The sequence below is a fragment of the Xylocopa sonorina genome, chromosome 11 (genome assembly GCF_050948175.1).
Source record: "Xylocopa sonorina isolate GNS202 chromosome 11, iyXylSono1_principal, whole genome shotgun sequence".
Classification (NCBI taxonomy): Eukaryota; Metazoa; Arthropoda; class Insecta; order Hymenoptera; family Apidae; genus Xylocopa; species Xylocopa sonorina.
Window position 1 is genome coordinate 11,728,124 of NC_135203.1, and position 18,955 is coordinate 11,747,078.

General features: G+C 42.4%; 1 protein-coding gene across 3 annotated transcripts; it reads left to right on the forward strand.

Annotated features, from left to right (window-relative positions):
• The first annotated feature begins 14,627 nt into the window (after positions 1-14,627).
• On the forward strand, positions 14,628-18,910 carry Ras85d (ras-like protein 1). 3 transcript variants are annotated; one of them, XM_076905017.1, is made up of 5 exons: positions 14,628-14,777; positions 15,479-15,671; positions 15,749-15,892; positions 15,964-16,170; positions 16,315-18,910. In XM_076905017.1, the coding sequence occupies exons 2-5, from the start codon at positions 15,543-15,545 to the stop codon at positions 16,417-16,419; spliced, it is 585 nt and encodes a 194-aa protein (XP_076761132.1). In that variant the 5' UTR covers positions 14,628-14,777; positions 15,479-15,542; the 3' UTR covers positions 16,420-18,910. The 3 variants fall into 3 exon arrangements, with proteins under 3 accessions (XP_076761132.1, XP_076761134.1, XP_076761133.1); XM_076905019.1 differs by lacking the exon at positions 14,628-14,777 and adding an exon at positions 14,791-15,213; XM_076905018.1 differs by lacking the exon at positions 14,628-14,777 and adding an exon at positions 15,227-15,365.
• Positions 18,911-18,955: the final 45 nt, after the last annotated feature.

An 18,955-nucleotide genomic window follows, 5' to 3' on the forward strand; every position in this document is an offset into this window, starting at 1 on the left:
GGCAGCGCGAGTTTAATCGTCCGTTAAAATTTACATTTTTACGAGGGTTTCCGCTTGTCGCGAACCAACGAATTACAAATAGAAAAACAAGCACGCGCATCGAACGGAATAAAAGACTCCAGTATCGGGTTCCGAGTATATCTCGTCGTCAGAAGAGACCACTCTTGTTCCACGGCAAAATGGTATGGTGTAATTACAGCGGGAGCTTTTAGAACAGCAAATTTGCTTCGATATTTCCATGAGTCAGGAAGAGCTTGTTTACGGTCTCGCTTAAATTTTGCTAAAACTAAACAAAGAGCAATCATCTGAAAGTATTCCTACAAGGTAGAGCTCGCAAAAGTTATTGCTACCCTTCCTCTCCCTCTTCCGAGCGCCCAGGAAGATTCTCATTCGACGAGACGGGAATAATTAATTGCGATCCTGCGATATCGATGCCACGGATAACGCACATGGGTTCGACTGGTACCCATGACACGACAGATGTGCAAAAAGTCTCGTTTCGCCGAGGCTGCCGGTAAACTTTGGGTATCGTCGTGGGAGCGTTTTAGCAAAAGTGGAAAAGCAAACCAAGGGCCGAGCAAGAGCGAGGTAAAGCGACCTCGAGCGACCGAGAACCCTTTCCGTAACTAAGCGTACTATTCGAGCAATCCCGTTAGTTAGTAGGAGCATCACGTCTAGGGATTTATCCGGAAGCGTGGACTGTGGGCGGCTTAAGAGGGTGGAGGATTCGTCTGCTTTCGCCTCCGCGTTCACCAGACCTCCTTAGCTCACTGGATGAACTTGAATCACACGTAGCGGCCTGGACGGGACTGAGCCAAGTCGAGACGAGTCGAGACGAGACGAATCATCCGGCAAAGCAACCTCGCCTTCGATGGAAACCGTGTTACATCCGCAAACTTAAACTATCCTCTCTATGGCCATTCCATAGCTCTCTGCCGCAGATGGCTGGGTAATCGTGTATACCTAGCCGCGCGTCCTTCCGCTTCTATCTGCCTTATTCTCGGTCTTTTGCATCCCCGATCTGTACCAACCAAGACACAACCCCCTCCTCTCTCTCCGTCTCACTCTCTCTCTCCCTTTATATAGATACCACCGTATGCACTTGCTATTTGTCGGCGTCGTATCACAATCGCGCAGGATTCTATTCCGTAACCCTGTCACTCTGAATATCCATAAAGCATGGAACGCTTTTTACATCTCTGTACGTACGAGCCTGGGAAAAAACAAAGGGACAGAGGAATATCGAGTACGCTTTGTACCTATTTAAAAAACCGTCAAGGGACTTTAACTGGCTCCTCCAATGTTTCGTTATTATCCACGGGAAAAGGTTCATCAAAGGACAACGTCGCTTTACATGAGAAATCTTTTTAAGCGGCCATGCCAAAGGAAACGATATTATTTATACGGGCGCTGGGCACAAAGGGGAGTTCACCCTTTGGCGCGCGCGTTTAAACAAAATCACCATTCTAGGATTAACCGAAACGATCGGTACGCAGAGTCGGAACTCTGTTCGAGGGAAATATTTTTTTCGGGTATCTCGACGGATCGCCCGGTATCAATCACCGATAAGGACTAACTAGAACGGTTGCTATCTGCTTGTAAAAATAATCCCGCGGAGGGCAGAGGTATCGCTCGCGCAGGCCCTGCGCAAATAGTACAATGTTCCTCCGGAAATAAATCTGTCTCTTCCCATGGGACTAAAGCGGATTTATTTCCGTGGCCGTAACTTTAGTTGCACCGGCACGCGGTTCATATAGGTCACGCTCGTAAGTCTCCATAGTTTGGACGCCGCCTAAATCGTCGCGTCGAGACTTCCGACAAAAGTCCGTCGGTTTCGTTCCGCGTCGGCCCACCGACGATTATCCAACCGCTTACCACGATTTAATCCGAGCCGCAACCATCCACGGTCCAACAAATCTTCCCTCGGGGCCCCTCGTCACTTTCGAAACCGTCGCCGAGGTAACTGGCAAATTATAACCGCGCACAAATGATTGGCAAGGGGATTACGCTTCGGGGGTAATCTTGGCGAAGAACGCCATAAATTCTGTAACTCGCCGGCGAAACGGGTTGCCAGCAAATGGCCCTATAAAATCTCTGCGATTTGGGACGTGCGCCGTTTCTAACGAGATCGTGGCCAGCCTCGGTTCACAGAGAATAAATAAACTTCGAATATGACGGTTGTCCGTGCCGCGTTTCCACCTTTCTTTATTCTTTTATTTTTTTTTCAAGCCTCGAGCGACCGTCTCGTCTAGCTCGATAAATCAATGAAATTGCTCGACCCCGTCTTTAAATTTATACTTGAGATAATATTCTCGTTTCAAGGATGAGTTACCGTTGTCGCAAGCTCTTGATAAGAACCTTTTTTCTTTCGTAAACGACGATCTTCACGTTTAACGACCCTTCATATTTATTGCCGCGAATACGAACGCTGTTTCGTTAGATTATACCGCGCGATACCAGCCGCAGGATAATTCGCTCCAACGTTCACCATTTTCGAGCGTTATCCTCGAATTTATCGCACGCGTGTAAACGCGCGGTCGAAAACTGGAGGAGAAGAGAAGAACTTTTCAAAGAGAAATACGTTACCGCCTGTTTGCTTTTGCCCGATATCGATTGCCCGTGATAGAACATTAAATCGAAAGATCATGTTTTAACGTAACGTCACCGTTACCGTATTTCGTTTCTCTGTGAAATTCATGGTTCAGGGAAATCGAGCCAGTTGCCGCCGCGTAAAAATCGGTACAATGAATCGATAACCCCAGGGATTTATCGTTTCGATGGGGAGAACTGCAACGCGTTGAAATAAAATCAACACGCCCGACGCAGTAATTGTCGCGAACAAATTTTAACGATTTCAACGCGGCCTGTCAAATTTCGATCTAATGTTTCTCGATAAACGCGACGGTGGACGACTTTGTTTATTCGAGATTCATCATTCGACGCGAACGTATACGAAACCGTTCGAAACCGTGCGCGGTTCCATCGGCGTAAGTAGTCGACGCCACTATTTTATGTATCGGGAAAATGCCAGGCGAATATCAAGATAAACTAGCGCAGCATGCGCGCATTATTTCAAGAACATCGGCTCGACGTCTTACCAGTCGAAAGTAATGTAGCGAAACATGAAAAGCTCCACGGATTCGCGTGTACCTACCTAATGTGCACTAAGGAGGCTAACCTTAATCGATTATCGTCATGCGATGAATCGCGAACTCGTTAAACCGAACGGATTGGTCAACAGAACACGATGCGTTCTATACGATACGTCAAAGGGAAACAGAGAACCGGCGGACAGTGTTAATATCGCATCAAAAGCCTAATTGATCTTAATTAAGTGTCTCTACTTAATGGCCGAATATCGATTAGGCTAGGCTCGATACGAACCCTCGCGGTGGGTCAACGATCCCTTCTTGCGAATTGCGAATGATCGATGGCGAACGTCATCGGGGACCGACCGCCGAGTGATTTATTGGTTTCGATCGGCCACCATAATACGATGTCCCGGCCTCGTCCTTTAGGGTACACACTGTCTTCGGGTTCATCCATTTCAAGCGCCACAGCCACCATCCGCACCCCTTATCGACGATCATATCTATGAATTCGGCACCCCGTTCGCTGTGTCCGCCAATGTTTTTGAATTATGGCCGAATCAATCCCTTTAAGAGGCTGCGTCAAACCCGCCGCAAATTTCGTACGTCGAAGAATTCCTCTCTCGCGATGTTCCAACCGAATGCGACTCTGTCGCGACAGAGCATCTTTTCTTCCAATATTCACCATCCGCATATGCGGCTCGAGCCGAGATACCTTCTACGATCCAATTTCCATATACCCTCCCTCTGTGTAACGGAGAATCTAATCAAAATCCGAGACGATGATAAACGAAGAAAAAAATAGATACTTCGCGAGAAGCGCCCGGGGCATTCGAATGTTCGGGCTGTAAAAATTTTACGAAGCCACGTTAATCGAGTTCAACGTAAACATCGATCCGTTCCTTTTTTGCTCCTCTTCGGATCGCAACGATTCGAACGCTCGTGGAAATTAAATGAAGAGGAAAAAATTCATGAGAAGGATCGAATGGGACAGGATACCGAACGCCTTGGGTTTTGCGAGGTCGCGCAACAAAAGAGATACAGTCGCTTAAACTACCGTAAGTCTCAGCCATCGTTATCTCAGGTCAACTCCGTATTTATTCGAGATAGGAAAGACAAAGGGGCGTGGAGGTAAAAAAAAAAAAAAAATAGGGGAAAAAAGCAAAAAAGTCCGATCGAGTTACGATCTCGAATTTCCTTCTTGCCACCCCTGTTACGGTATCGCGCCATATGTTACGACCCGGACCATTTTTATCCCTCGACAATATCGATTATTACTTATACCCTCGTTACCCTCCTAATTCTACTTATTTTTTTCAATGAACTTTACTTCATCTTAGCCTTCGTCGAGTTTTCTAGATCGGACGATACGAAACGCAAAACCGTGGATGGGAATTCAGTTCGTTCGAGCAAACAAATCGCGGACTAATCTCGCATTGGATATATTCAACTTTTAGTAATATCGATACAGCATCCATCGCTTTCTCTTGGCGATAATACGCACATTATCTGTTTAATATCAATGACGATAATCTATGTCGTAATTAATACCACGTCCAATCTGATTATCCAGATGAACTTCAAAGTGCAACGTGCACACGCCTCGCATAACATTGCATGGGTAGTGGTAATCGGGCAAACAAACCAACGATGCATCTGTCGTGCCCACGTTGAATTCCAGCAACGTTTAACAACCATCGCCTGGATATCAATCGTTTCCAGTGAAAAAAAGAGATATATTGTACAGACATTGATCGAAAGCAGATTTGACGCCAGATTTGAAACGCTCGGCATCGAAAACTTACCTTCGAACGAAGATAAAGGAAGGATAATAATTAATGGATAACCGTGGAGGAAAATTGGACGTGAAACTGACAGCACATTTGGGGTGTCTAGCTGGCGGATCTGCAACGTTCTCCACTGTCGTAGTAAAGAAGGGAGCAACGGCCGACCAATCCCTCGATTCGATTTACCGATAGCCTAATTAAGGATCGCGAAATAACGTTGTCGCGCGGCTAACTTGTCGCTTCGACCGGGCAACCGCATAATAGGTAATTACTGGCGGACCGGCGGAAAAGCTGCTAATTAACGAAGCTTTCGCGACGCTAGACACGTCCGCGCGTCCGATGCGTCTGGTTACCTTTCACGAACCCTTCACTGGCCCGAAAACACCTCGATGCGTTAACAATCGTTAACGAAAGTTTCTTCTGCGAACGCGTCCGATTCGTTTTCCCCGGTGACGGTCGCCGCTATCGCGGACGTCAACGCGTCGGTTTCCTGACACGATTCCTAATTACGAAACCATTCGTCTCATCGCTAATTACGGCGTCAATTAGATGCAACGACATACTCGAGAATTACAGGCAGCCAGGTGTGTTTAAAGTACGCAATTTTCTCGGTTTGTAGAGGCGGGGAGGCGTGGTAGAATACCGAGAGATGCAGCTCGAGAGTCGACGGCCAAAGAGGACCCATGGAGACCTCTGAGGGGGCTCGTTATCCGTGTGTACGAGGCTCAGACAAACAGCCTCATTTGTCACGCGCTGACCTCTCTGCCGACCTTCCTCCTTTCCTCCCTTTCCCTCCTCCACCCATCTCAACCTCTCTCAATCTACCCTTTCCCACCCCGTTCTCTTCACTTCTCTTCTCTTCTCTTCTCTTCTCTTCTCGCCTCGTCTCTTCGCCTCTCGCCTTCTCCATTCGCTCTACTGACAACCCAGTCGGTCGAAACGTCAACCATCCGAAAATCCAAAGCTTGACACCTGCTGTTTCGCCTACACACTCTTCGCCGTCTCTGCGCTCTAACGAAACTCTTTCTTACTAACGTCTAATAAGGATCGACGACTTCCGCTTCAGCGATCCTCAACGAACGTCTGCTACGTCTACACCGACGGAGGACCTTTCAGTGGAGACGGCGTTATCTGGCACATCCGGACGATTGTCCGGTAATTCGTGCGTTATTCATATGAAATCGCAATGTCCTGCTGCGGAAAACGTAGAGAAAGGAAGAGATGAGCAACCACGGTGCAAACGTGTCCCGCAACGGTGTCTGCTTTTGTCGGGCGTTCGCGGAGAATAATCTCGTTGCCGCGATGCGCGCCGTGAATCCCTGGGAAATTTCAAGAATGGGAAACTGTTGCGGAACATGGACACGTAGTATCTATAATACACCGATATATCACGTTCACCGAGTAATAAGGGGACAACTTCTCGTATCTCAGCCAGCCGCTGCCGATTTTTCCGCCCGACTTCGATCCAATTTTTCTCAAATCGAACAGAGTACGATTCCTAGCCCAGTTTTAATGAACGTTCCGTAGCCAACAATTATAGCGTAAGTAATTTCTTAAGCTCGGAGAAAAATTTCAATTAAGCAGACGCACGCCCGGAGTGGCCCAATAACGATATTGCGTTAAATACCGTCAACGGTGACTCTTCAAAGTTTCTATCCGTCGAACTCGCGATCCACCCGGCGCTATTGATTAAAACGCGAACGAATTCATTTATAAACTCGCAAATTCGTCGAAAGTTTCGCCAGGGCGGGAAAACGGTCCGCCAACTCGCTTTACCGAGACACCGGCCAACTGGAAATTAAAACAACCCTGCATAGTTTCTGCCATCGTAAATGCATTCGATGGACGGTTTTATCTCCCAGCTCCGACATCTCGCTTCTAATTTACATCGCGACGAAAATTATTCGAGCAACTTTCCAACGTGAAATATTATCAAAACGGAATATAAATCGCAGGCGAAACGGATGTTTCGAGGACGAAACGCGCACCCCTTTATCGGACCATTCTGACACGCTAAGTGATGCGGGTCGACGAAAAGCGCCGGAACGTTTATACGCGATTGTCCCTGCCCTTACAATACTCTGGAACATCGTTAAAACGGGTTTCAATGGAAAAATCTATCGATAGTAGCTGCACTGTGCAAGACACGTTCCTAGGAATGTAACCTAGCGTACGGATCAATGTTCCAGAACTGCTACAAGCGATATCGTTCCCTGAAATCAACGTTAGACTACAGATAATCTGATACGAGATCGATCCGTAAACGCTTTTCCTCGACATTGTTTATTTCCCGCTAATTTACTTATCTCGGCTATTATAGTGCGATGGAATCAATGTTTGACAAGAGCAAACTGCCTGAACGCATACCAACTGCACATGCGACCGCGTGACGTGTTGAAATTGCAATTTTATTGACGGTATACGGGAAGATAATCCGAATTGCATTTATGCTAATCTATGCGAGCAACGAACGTACCTTTTCTCCGTCTCCCTCTAATATCTAACGAGACAGCTCCTCTAAAGCTTACCCCGGAGTGGTGGAAACGAAACGAAATGGAAAATGGTGTCGTTATCCATCGTTTAAACGCGCAAACAGCATTCTCAAAAGTATATTTAGGTTGATTCGCAACGATACATTATCACGCGATACGTGTTGCATAACGCTACGAAACGGCGGTGTTCTGATTACCGATTAATCCAACGATGCATCATTCGATGATTTCGGTGCGCGTACCATTCGATGTACATTAGCTAGCGAACCTATGTGCGTTTAACTTGAAACATTAAGCTTAGAGCCATTTGCTAAACGGAATAAGCCCCGCTAAGCGCGAGCTAGAGCGTAAGCTGTTATTTTTCTCCGACTTCGATGGAACGCATCCGGTTCTAATTTAGGTACGCATCCGATTCTAATTTACGCGTTCTGCTACGGATGAAATAACGTTAATTGGTCGGGACGTGAAAATGTTGGCGTAAAATTAGCAAGGTCCAGCGAAATTAGAGTGGCAACTTTGTTCTCTTTCGGATATCTCATTAAAAATGTTTTGTGCTTGCCAACTCGCGCAACGATATTACGACCACCTCGTTAGCCGTCAGAATGGATAGCTACGTCGACGTACAATGACATTATACCCCAGAGAACCACAATCCGGTTAAATAAAGCTCGTTTATGTTTTGACAAACTCAAGTGCTCGAAATGAATATGCCGCGTGAAACTAAAACGAGCAAAGTTTTCGAGTTGACGTAAAAATTTCATACCACCCCCTCCCACCCCCTCCCAGCCTAAAAACGCCGTGGGGCAAAAAGCTGAAATTAATTTTAATCCGTCGGCTTTTAATTAAAACCATTCCCAACCGTACCGCGAAAACTCATAAAATCCCGCGACTATGTCGTATAATCAAGAAATCGATTACTCGAACGAGACGCAGCAACCCCTTTAACTAAACCTACCCGGTGGATAAACGTCGTCGTTCTTCATATCGGTATTAGCGGACTGTAGCATAGAGACCCTCGCATCTCCATGATAGAGCGCATCAAATATCGGCGAGATCGATGGAATTTTCGAATCTATTTTACTTGGAACCCCGGCTTACGGAAACCACTTTAAGCGCAAGATTAAAATGTCCGACGGGAAGAGCGACAGAAATCGTTCGATAACGCGACGTTTCCTGAAAACTTTTCACCGGCTAAGAAACGGTTACGCGAAAGCAACAAAACAGACCAGAGAAGTTTCTTCTTTTCATCCTAAACGAAAGGATAAACGTTGCTCGCTGGTAGATGCCCGGTGAAGGGAGGAGATCTCTCTATGCCCTCCCTTCGTCCGTAAAATATGATGTTTTGTGCTTGCCAATTCGACGGAATGACTCCAGTTTCTCGTGACGAATCGAGGAGACCGGCGAAGGGAAAAAATTCACAAATACGACAGACAATGAAACCGCCAGCGTCCGAGCGACTTCTCCAACGTTGCAGTGTCTCGTGTCCAGAAGAAATTTTCCAGAGAAAAGCAACGATCCTGCGCCCGTCGACCCTTGTCTCGTTTAAACGAACCCTCCCTGTTGAAACTGTAACAGCCCTTTCTCATCTACATCCTGCTTTTTCGGCCCTTTCCACCTTCTCCGTCTTCTCTCGCCCTCACCTTCGAGCAAGCGCCTCCTATTTTCGACGGTAAGGAATGAAAAATATTAAGCGGACCGTGTTGTTTGCTCGCCTCTATGCCACGACGCGCAGAACGTACCTCTTAAGAGGACAAAGTGAAAACCGACAACGCTAGAATCGCGAGACACGTTTCTACCAAAGGAAATTGCACACAATTTTCCCGAGCAGACATTCTTATGATAATAGGTCGGAGGGAAAGGTGAATCGAGTCGTTTCGACGAGGAAAAAAAAAATAAGGGGAGGATAATCAAGCCGAAACGATTATGGACGGCATTCGATGTCGAAACGATAAACGGCTTAAACGAACTACAAGCGGATCGTTTAATTTAGCGAATTAATCTCTCGGAGTTGCGCGAGAAATTGCGTTAACTCGAAAAGTTTCCGAGTTAAAAAAGGAAAGCTAACGAGAGAGTTTGGCCAAAGAATTTCATTTAAAAACCGATAACTCGATTGTAGTTCGACGACCTGAGCTCTTGATCGCACGGCGACAAGTATGGATACCTACGTTTTATCAGCAGGTATCAGAGAAAAGTAGCGATATAGAAAATTAGATTCGTCACGTGCATTCCTATGGAAATCAACCGACGCAGCCTGAAGTGTAAATTTTAATGAAATACCTCTTTTAGCGTGGAAAGGGTTCACGCAGATACTCCAGGCAAGCTAATTTAATTAATATTTTATACGCGTTACACGGTGGCCGCGAAAGTTCAGTACGGAAAGTTGTTCGCGGTAGGTGTGTCGCGACGCGACGCGACTCGTCCGCTTTAAAACGAATATCATTGAGTAACGTAGGTATGTATATTGTATGGTCGTTGAAATTGGTACGTCAAAAATTAGAGCAGCGCGTAATTCGTTCCCCACGCCCGAGAATCGATCGATAGAGCTTGCGCACGCGGTATTTTCGCTTCGATCCTGATTCTCATCGCACCGCAAATATTATTCCAGCTGGTAATTCGGGGCAAAAGGCACCTAGTCATTTGCAGTACCCTGCAATTTCCCCTCTGTTCAACAATTAATTTCCAATTAGAATTCCAAACTTGGAGAGGCACAGTGTTGCGCCGGTGTTTGACCCTCTCTATCGACCATCGCTAATCCAAAACCCTGTCCATCGACGCGAGCAATGGTCAGCCGAAAATTTCATCGATCCGAAATTTCGATTCTCGTGTTCCCCATCGCGACAGCCTTCAGATGTTTCGGCGAACGACAAAATGGCAAAATTCCCGTTGAACGAGAAACTAAAATTTTAACATGACAACGGTTAACGAATGCGTCTGTCCGCGATGTCTACTTCCGGCGTGTCCGCACCCGGACGCGACACCACCCTACGACGAAGTGTCGCACGAAATCGACGACAACTTCATATCCGTGAAAATACCGAAGAACACCGGGAAATTTGATCCAGAGTTTCAGGACCGACGAGAGGAGCTGAGCTTCGATTTTAATTGCGCTGATTCGGAAGGTACGACGCGTCTTTCTATATTCGCTCGGAAAATTGGAGAGGACGCTGAAAGGAACGCGTATATTGCGCAGGTGAAAAATGCAGATCCGGCTGTAACAAAATTCAAGTGATACCGGACCAGCATCCGCCAACGAAAACACCCGGCGAGGAGGTGCTTTCGTTAAAGGCTACAAGGCACGTTATGCCCAACGACGACTTAAAGAACACCCTCGAGATTGAATTTAAGGCGGCACGAAATTACATTCCTCTGCCCGAACCCGGACCGGAACCGTCTATAATTGTACCGAAGCAGAGTATTAGGAGGAGAAGAGGAAGAAGGAGAAAGAAGCAGTTATAGGTGCGACGGAGAGTTCCCTTGTACATCGTTTAAATACGAGGCGGGTTGGGCGAAACGAAATGTAACATTTTCTACGTTTGGCAGAAAATTGAGCCGCTTTAGGGATTTACGGGACGGCATGAAACTAAAGCGTTCACCACTTTGTCGTAAACGCACGGGCAGGACCGGGAGACCGAATAATGGAACGATAAATCACTGGCATTATATTCTTGCGCATCTTGGAGGACGATAAATCATATCGCGCACCGAAGGCATACGGACGCGCGCCGGTATTAAACGTTTTCGGAGCCATTGTCTTCACCGCTGGCAGAGGGAAATCTTTTTGAGCCCTGTCTTGCATCTGATCCGCTTCGATGAATCACAGGTACCTACACGATTAGCTAGTGCCATTTCGATTTCAACCTCTGTCCAACCCCGCCGTTCGTCCGTCCGTTCATCGAAATTACGTTCAAGCAACGTTACGTTAATCAAGTCGATCCGAAACAATCATTGCGATCGACGTAGGTTGCGTGCGAATTCGGGGATCACGGATCATGAAACGAGCCATTTCTCTCCGTGGATTCGGAACATTTGGAACGTTAAACCGGGTCGAGAACTCGCTACCAGAGACACAATTATACTCTCCGTGTGTGCTTCCGTGTCGCTCCGCAAATGTTTGAAAAACTTCGAAAGAGTTCCGCGAAATGCACGCGCGTGCACAGCTGACGAAAGTAAAATTTAATCACGGCAAGAGAAGAAAAAAAAGAGTAAATTCTCGCGTTCGGATTTATCGGCGTTACCAAGTGATATAATTTTAAATAATCCCGCCGTATAAATCCGATTACGACTAATTATTCCTCGGCTGTCGATCGTTATTACCACTCGAAATTTCGCATTCTCTCTGCTCATTATTCGACTGGCGATAAGCAACGCTTTAATCTTTAAAAACTTCCAACAGGGTTCGTTAACGAGTGATAAAAGGGTACCATTGATGCCTCGTCCATACCAAAGGCTGAAGCCTGCGATTCGGAGGAAAGACAGGTTTCTATCGATGCGTACGACCGAGCCAATAGAATCTAATCGAATTAGCGGCATTTTACGAAGGAATCGATCGAGAAACGGGCTCTCCTCCCTATCTCTTTCTCTCTGTCTGTCTGTTCTACCTTATAAATATTTATTACGCGCGAGCAGGAGCGACGAGTCCTGGCAGAAACCACGCGACGAATTCGATCGTGAAAGCATTTGCTTGTACTTTAAACGATCTTCCCTGGTACACTGTATAATTCAATAAAATTTGAATTTATCGCCGGCACCTAACGTATTTCGCACCTAACCCAGCCGAGAACCGTTCTCGTTAGCATTCGAGTCGGGTCTACCTCGCCGCGTATCCGATACGTGCGTCCGTTTTTCGCGAAAGAAAGCAAACACATCGTCAACCGAATGTAACTTCCTCTCTCTCTCTCTCGAGGGTAATCTGTAGAGGAGAAGGGGAAAAAATTTGCAGGGGGAACGAATCGACATGCAGGGGAGGAAAGATCCGTATAGCTAGCGGATAGGCGGACTGCAGAGTTCCAAAAGTCGATCCGGCTCGTTGTATTCGTCGAGTCCTGCGATAACCAACTTTATCTGGACACGAGATTTCTCGCGAAAAATATACCATCCACTGATTCCGCGGCGTGCCGGGAATACACCGCGGCTGAATTGACGTTTGACCACCCCGTAGGCGATACAAAAATATACCGTAAATACGCTCGACTCTCCCTCATCCCCCATTTCGCTTCCTCTATTTTATTTCCTTCGATACTGCTACGTGCTTCAACCTGCTCCCTACGAATAAACGGCTGATATCATCGTCGAACTAGAAACATTTTAACGCTATAAACGGATCAAACGCGTGTTCGCCCATGCATAGATCCGAATGATTCTCCGCTAAATAGTTTCGTCTGAATTTTCCGTTTCCAGGATCCTCTCCTTTCGACGAGAAACTCGAAGAAGGGCAAAGCAAACCTTACCTTCGCGTAATATTACGCAGAACCTCCTATTTTTGCTCCTCATCCCCCGTTTCCTCGACATCCTTTACGATTTCGTCGTCCTTCCTAACGGCCAAGAGAACAGGGCCTGCGAGGGTGTACCAGAGGAGAGGGAAAGTTCTAAGCACGAGGCTACATTTGCATTTCTCGACACTTAAGTCCTAGCGGCGCGCCGACGTTATGCAAATCTTAATTCGCCTCGGTGGAAAACTCGTAAAATTACCGAGCTTTTCCGTAATAAACCCTCAAATTACTTGCACGCCTTTGAACCATACTTCCTCGACCACGGCCGCCTTTCAACCGCCCTGGCCGGAAAAAGATTCGATGTCCAATAACGCGAGGTTCTTTCATCCGCGAATCGAAATTAAAATCACTTATTAATCGTAACTACCTCGCTCGACGTTAATAAATTAATGGTAAGAAATCGTGTTGCTTTCATAAAACTTGTTAGCAATATTGCTAACGCGATAGATAGTCGTGTACGTATTACTTGTAACGATGCATCAAGCAAATTATTACCAAAAGCAATACTGCTAAAATACGGCATCAAATGTTTTTTTTTTCTCAAATTTCACATTTGAAAAATATGAAACGGCCTGGATATATAAATGGTTTCTCCACGTTTATCCAAAGCTTTCAACAAGCTTTTGCATAATTCGGTTATACACATACCATCTCTCGATGAATTTATTTGGAGAGACGCAAAAGCCTACTATCTTTTATGACTGTTTCGTGTCCCTTAATATAAATCTATAGGACATCGTGTACCTCATTACATACAAATACAATAATCGTCTCGGTTTAAATGTTTCATGTGGTAACGCAACTTTAAAAATTAAAGCTTTAAAAACCTGAAGTCGCAAAGCCATTGAAAACACATACTATAAGGTCATTGTCGTGGTGATATCGATTTTCAACATGGAAAATTATCATTGAAATAAAAATTTAGCATCACTCTCAAATAAGTACTTACATTTTTGCTTCTTTATCTTCTGATTCAGGACGTCTGCACTACTGCCATCCACGAACTTGTAGATCCTTGTCATAGAGAGCGTTATAATCTGCTTCCATCTGTATCGGTAGCACTGCAAATGATAACGTAGTTGTAAAATCTCGAGGGCTTTTTGAACGCAATACGCAAATAGTATTAATACATCAACCAATATTATCAGTAACCATTGAAACCCACTATTAACTTGTAGATAATCGCACAAAATGTTGCCTACTCCAGCAATGAAAAATCTGCTTCCATTTGTATCGATAGCACTGCAAATAATAACGTAGTTGTAAAATCTCGAGGACTTTTTGAACGCAATACGCAAATAGTATTAATGCATCAAACAATATTATCGGTAACCATTGAAACCCACTATTAGCTTGTAGATAATCACACAAAATGTTGCCTACTCCAGCAATGAAATTACATTTAACGACAGATTTATTCTTACCTGTTTCGTCGATGAATCGTGTCGAGATACTGGCAGAAAAGAAATAAACGACGAGTCACCGATACTTCACCACACGCGTTCGAACCCGTCCGCCCGTCAACACTGAACAGAGGTCGCACACGGCGTATAATTACAAACTCAGAGCTACCATTTGATTGGTCGAACAAACTTTACCTCTCCTACTAATCTTTGTTTACAGGAGAAATGAATGTTATTTTCTTTTACGAAAGCTAACTACAACACGAATCTCATTTTCGAATGTACGAAACAAAAATGAAATACGAACCTGAGAATGTCTCGGCTTTTCTAACAGGATAGAAATTTTTGTTATTCCTCGATCCACACCCTTGAGATATGGATCATTGGTTCTTCGTACATTGGCATCACTGGTGCTTCTTTCCAGATGGTTTCTCCAGTGACTAATTCATAATAGTCAAAGTTGGAAAAGAGTGCTTTTAAGCCGGTGCACGTTCCTGAAATGAATTATTAAATTTTGGTAAGGCCATCAACGAAAGTGGAGGATGTTTCGTGCCCGAACAACGTTCACTTCCGCATCGATAACGTTACTCGGTTATTCGATGTTTACTTGGAAACACACCTCCCGTTAAACATCAGTAATACGATGAATCTGTACGAACGAGAAGCTCGATTAAATTCTCTCCTTTTCAATTGAATTGTGCCCGAAAGAATGCGTACTGTAGGTTATAACACAATTATCTTTGACCGTCAGTCACGTCTGCCCACATGCTCGTACAATAATGTTATTAGGTGTGCTTGCTTGCTACACTGTTCTGTTTTTAAGTTGTTAAGTCACCGTACGTTGCCGTCAAACTTACGAATGTTGATCGGCGAATTAAAAATACATAAGTGACTTAAGGACCGATCGTACTATAAATGCACATACGAACCTGGCGCAAATTATTGCTCACAGAGTACGTATTGCTCGTAGCGATCTAGTCACAGAATTAATTTATCAAGACGATTCTGATGAATGACTCAACAAAGTATCATCGCTCGAAATTGCTGAAAATACATGGATTCTCTTTACTGTGTTTCTTATATAAGAAGTAGATTAGTTTTTGTGGTAAATTAATACTTGTTAACCCCACATTTAGTATTCCTTTTATTTAATCTATTACGTTACTTTGTATCGCATTCGCCGTGGACTTCAATTGTATATTACCTTTTACTTTATAGGCAAGAAGCGATTACAGCTTTGCATTAAAAAAGCATCGATCCACATTGGAATAAGAATTGCATAATGACAGAGTACAAGCTCGTAGTCGTGGGAGCTGGAGGTGTCGGCAAGTCTGCGCTTACCATTCAACTGATACAGAACCATTTTGTAGACGAATATGATCCCACTATAGAAGACTCTTATAGAAAACAAGTAAGCTCTCTTTATGCTGCCATAAAAAAGATTATAAGGTTTCAAGACTATATCTGTATGGAATGTTTGAAACATAGGTAGTTATAGATGGAGAGACATGCCTTTTAGACATATTGGACACAGCTGGTCAAGAGGAATACAGTGCAATGAGAGACCAGTATATGAGAACTGGTGAAGGATTTTTATTAGTATTTGCTGTAAATTCAGCTAAAAGTTTTGAAGTATGTTAATCTTTCTGCTTCTCAAAGTTGCTCCTTTTCCTATTGTATCTGTGAAGAAATGTTTGCTGTAGGATATAGGAACATACAGGGAACAAATAAAAAGAGTAAAAGATGCAGAGGAAGTACCAATGGTATTGGTAGGAAATAAATGTGATCTTCAGCAATCGTGGGCAGTAAATATGACGCAAGCTAGAGAAGTTGCCCGCCAGTATGGTGTGCCTTTCGTTGAAACTTCTGCCAAGACTAGAATGGGAGTAGATGACGCTTTTTATACTCTGGTGAGTATATGTCATTAAGCAAATTAGTGCTTGCAGGCTTCTGAAATGAAATAAAATATTTACGATCAGTATAATATAGCAGAATGTAGTACAATACTTTGTTTACATCATATCTATCACTGGAATGCAACTAATAAATTATAGGTGAGAGAAATACGGAAAGACAAAGAGCATAGAGGTAAAGAAAAAAAGAAACATAGGAAGACAGGTAACTCGAGCCGTAGGAGACATCGATGCTGTTTGCTTTAAATCATTAAAATAACATTAATTCTCTCATTCGATACATTAATATGGAAATAGATTGTAAAAAAACATTAGATTATATTCACTTTACGCACATTTTTGCAGCTTCCTCTATAGAATATTGTAAAAAATTACAAGCACAATTTTTTCTATACATCGGAAGGGAAAAAGAACAAAATATGTAATAGTATTGTATTATATCATATATACATTTTTACTCTTCAAGTTAAATCTCATAAAATACATTATTTGTTCAACAGTCTGCCATATAACTCTTAATATTCTATTAGCAAAAGAATTTAACCCTTGATTGCATAGAATAGTCAGTATAACAAAAAAAGAAGAACAAACGAAAGCTATTTTAGGCCATCCACTTGTTTTATTGTTAAGTACGGACAAGTATTACCTATAAAAAAAAAAAGAAAAAATGTATAGCTTTAGAAGCTGTGGATGGATGAAATATATAAAATGAAATTATACAAATTCCTTTGTACATGTTTTTCACATGTTTTATTCAAGTAATCTATATATAATTAATTCATTAATTAAAAATGTTTCTTTATTCTCTATTTCTACACTTTATTATGCGTGATTGAAAAATTCCATTTTCCTAAAAGAAAAAAAGAAAAAAAAGATAGAAGCCATGAAACTCAAGGAAATAAAACATGGGTAACTCCCCCATTTTGTGCTGTGATTAAAATAATCTTAAGCATGCCATGCTAGTTAGATATTACTGTGATTAAGTATGCAATTTCAACATATACACCTATTTACCGGCTTAGAAGTATATAGGTTCGTTCGTGTTTCCTTTTTTCTTTTTTTTTAAATTTTATTTTATTCTTTTTAGTGCAATCGAAAACGCATACACGATATTGCTTGTGCGTTGTAGAGAATGACATAATAAAGTGTTAATTTCTATGGAAATGTTTTTTTATACGTTTACAGTAAGAAAAGATTGGTAGGTACGATTGTTAATCGTACAATGTAATTTTTATCAGTCATCATTGTTTCAGCGTAGAATTAAAAACTGGCAAAAAGATATTATTTAAGGATTACACCACGCAAAACGAAGAGAAAGTTTACATTGATATTTGAATGTATAGTTACATTTGTATAGAACAAAGAGATGCCGCATTTTATTACGCTTACGTATCTCCCGACATTCACGACGTCATTTTAATAATTTAAACTGCGATTATGCTATGAAAGATACATACAATTTTAGATACATTATGAATATCAATTGTAAGCTTTTATTACGAGTATATAGTTTGATATTTGTTCAGACAATAATGACATCTCATTTAGCAAGGACATAAATTCATAACACATAAAAAATTAATTTTGACTGAGGTCCCGTGAGATTTCATGCGAGCGTGTCTCTAGTCTGACTGAATTTTGAACAATCAAGAGTTAAATATTTTGTTAAATGATTTAAATAGTACAATTTGAAAATATTCTCACATGTGTAAACATGGAAATTTGTAATATTAGCTTTTTCAAATATCGAAGATGTGTATATATAAAATTGCACAGCATAGGTGTTGTTATGTAGTTAAAATTGGTAATAAAACTTTATACAAAAAGTGTTCTTTATATTCGTTCTATCTTGACTGATTGTCTCTAAATATTAATCATAGATCATCTATGCTGTTTGGTTTTATAACGTTGAAACCCGGCAACATACAAAAAACATATTATATTCAAATCAAACGGTACTAAAGTATTGAAAAATTACATTTTTTAATCAAAGTTCATGCAGCCATGTGTCATATATGTAATCACATACATACATTTAATATTCACTTTGTTGTTTGTGCGTATTAGGAAAACTTGAACGGATACGAAACGTAGCGGGTTTTTCTTATTCCTTTTTTCGAAAATCATATTATCCAATTATAAAATACAAAAATGTATGCATTAAGAACAAATTATCTTTAGATATATTAAATATATACCTACTCAATGCCCACGTATATCGATGGAACGATATGCGAATGTTAAAGAATACGAATGAACTTCTATATTCACAAGTTTGGTATAAAATAGCCATTTCTCAAAGCGGAGCACAAAATAAATTTATAAGAGAGAGAGAGAGAGAGAGAAAGAGAGCGCGCTGAGAGAGAGAGAGAGAGAGAGAAAGGATTCGATATATTTTATCAGTTATTATATAAGTAGCTTCATTAAATAATATTTACTTCAACTAAGGTAGTGCATCCCCCACTACGACTTATACATTGAACCGAACAAAAAGAACACATTTCAATGTGTAAAAATGTTATTGTGCATATGCATCTTAATTTTGTAACTTGATATTTAATATATATTTTTGTTATCACAGATTTTCTAAGAATTTTTGTATTAACTGACTAGGATCTTAAATTTAACACGATATTCGTCATTTAATGGGATGGTAAAACTTTGCAACGATACAAATGTAATAACTAGTTTATAAAAATAATTAAAATTAATAAAAAGTCATTTATACGTGTAAAAATATCATTTTTTCGTAATCCACTTCTTCAAACGAGCTGGTTATTTA

Bases quoted from the DNA above. Each gene is read 5' to 3' on its own strand.
- Ras85d (XM_076905017.1), top strand. From the start codon at position 15,543: ATGACAGAGTACAAGCTCGTAGTCGTGGGAGCTGGAGGTGTCGGCAAG. The intron at 15,672-15,748 runs GTAAGCTCTCTT...TTTGAAACATAG, and splicing joins AAGACTCTTATAGAAAACAA to GTAGTTATAGATGGAGAGAC. The intron at 15,893-15,963 runs GTATGTTAATCT...TGTTTGCTGTAG, and splicing joins ATTCAGCTAAAAGTTTTGAA to GATATAGGAACATACAGGGA.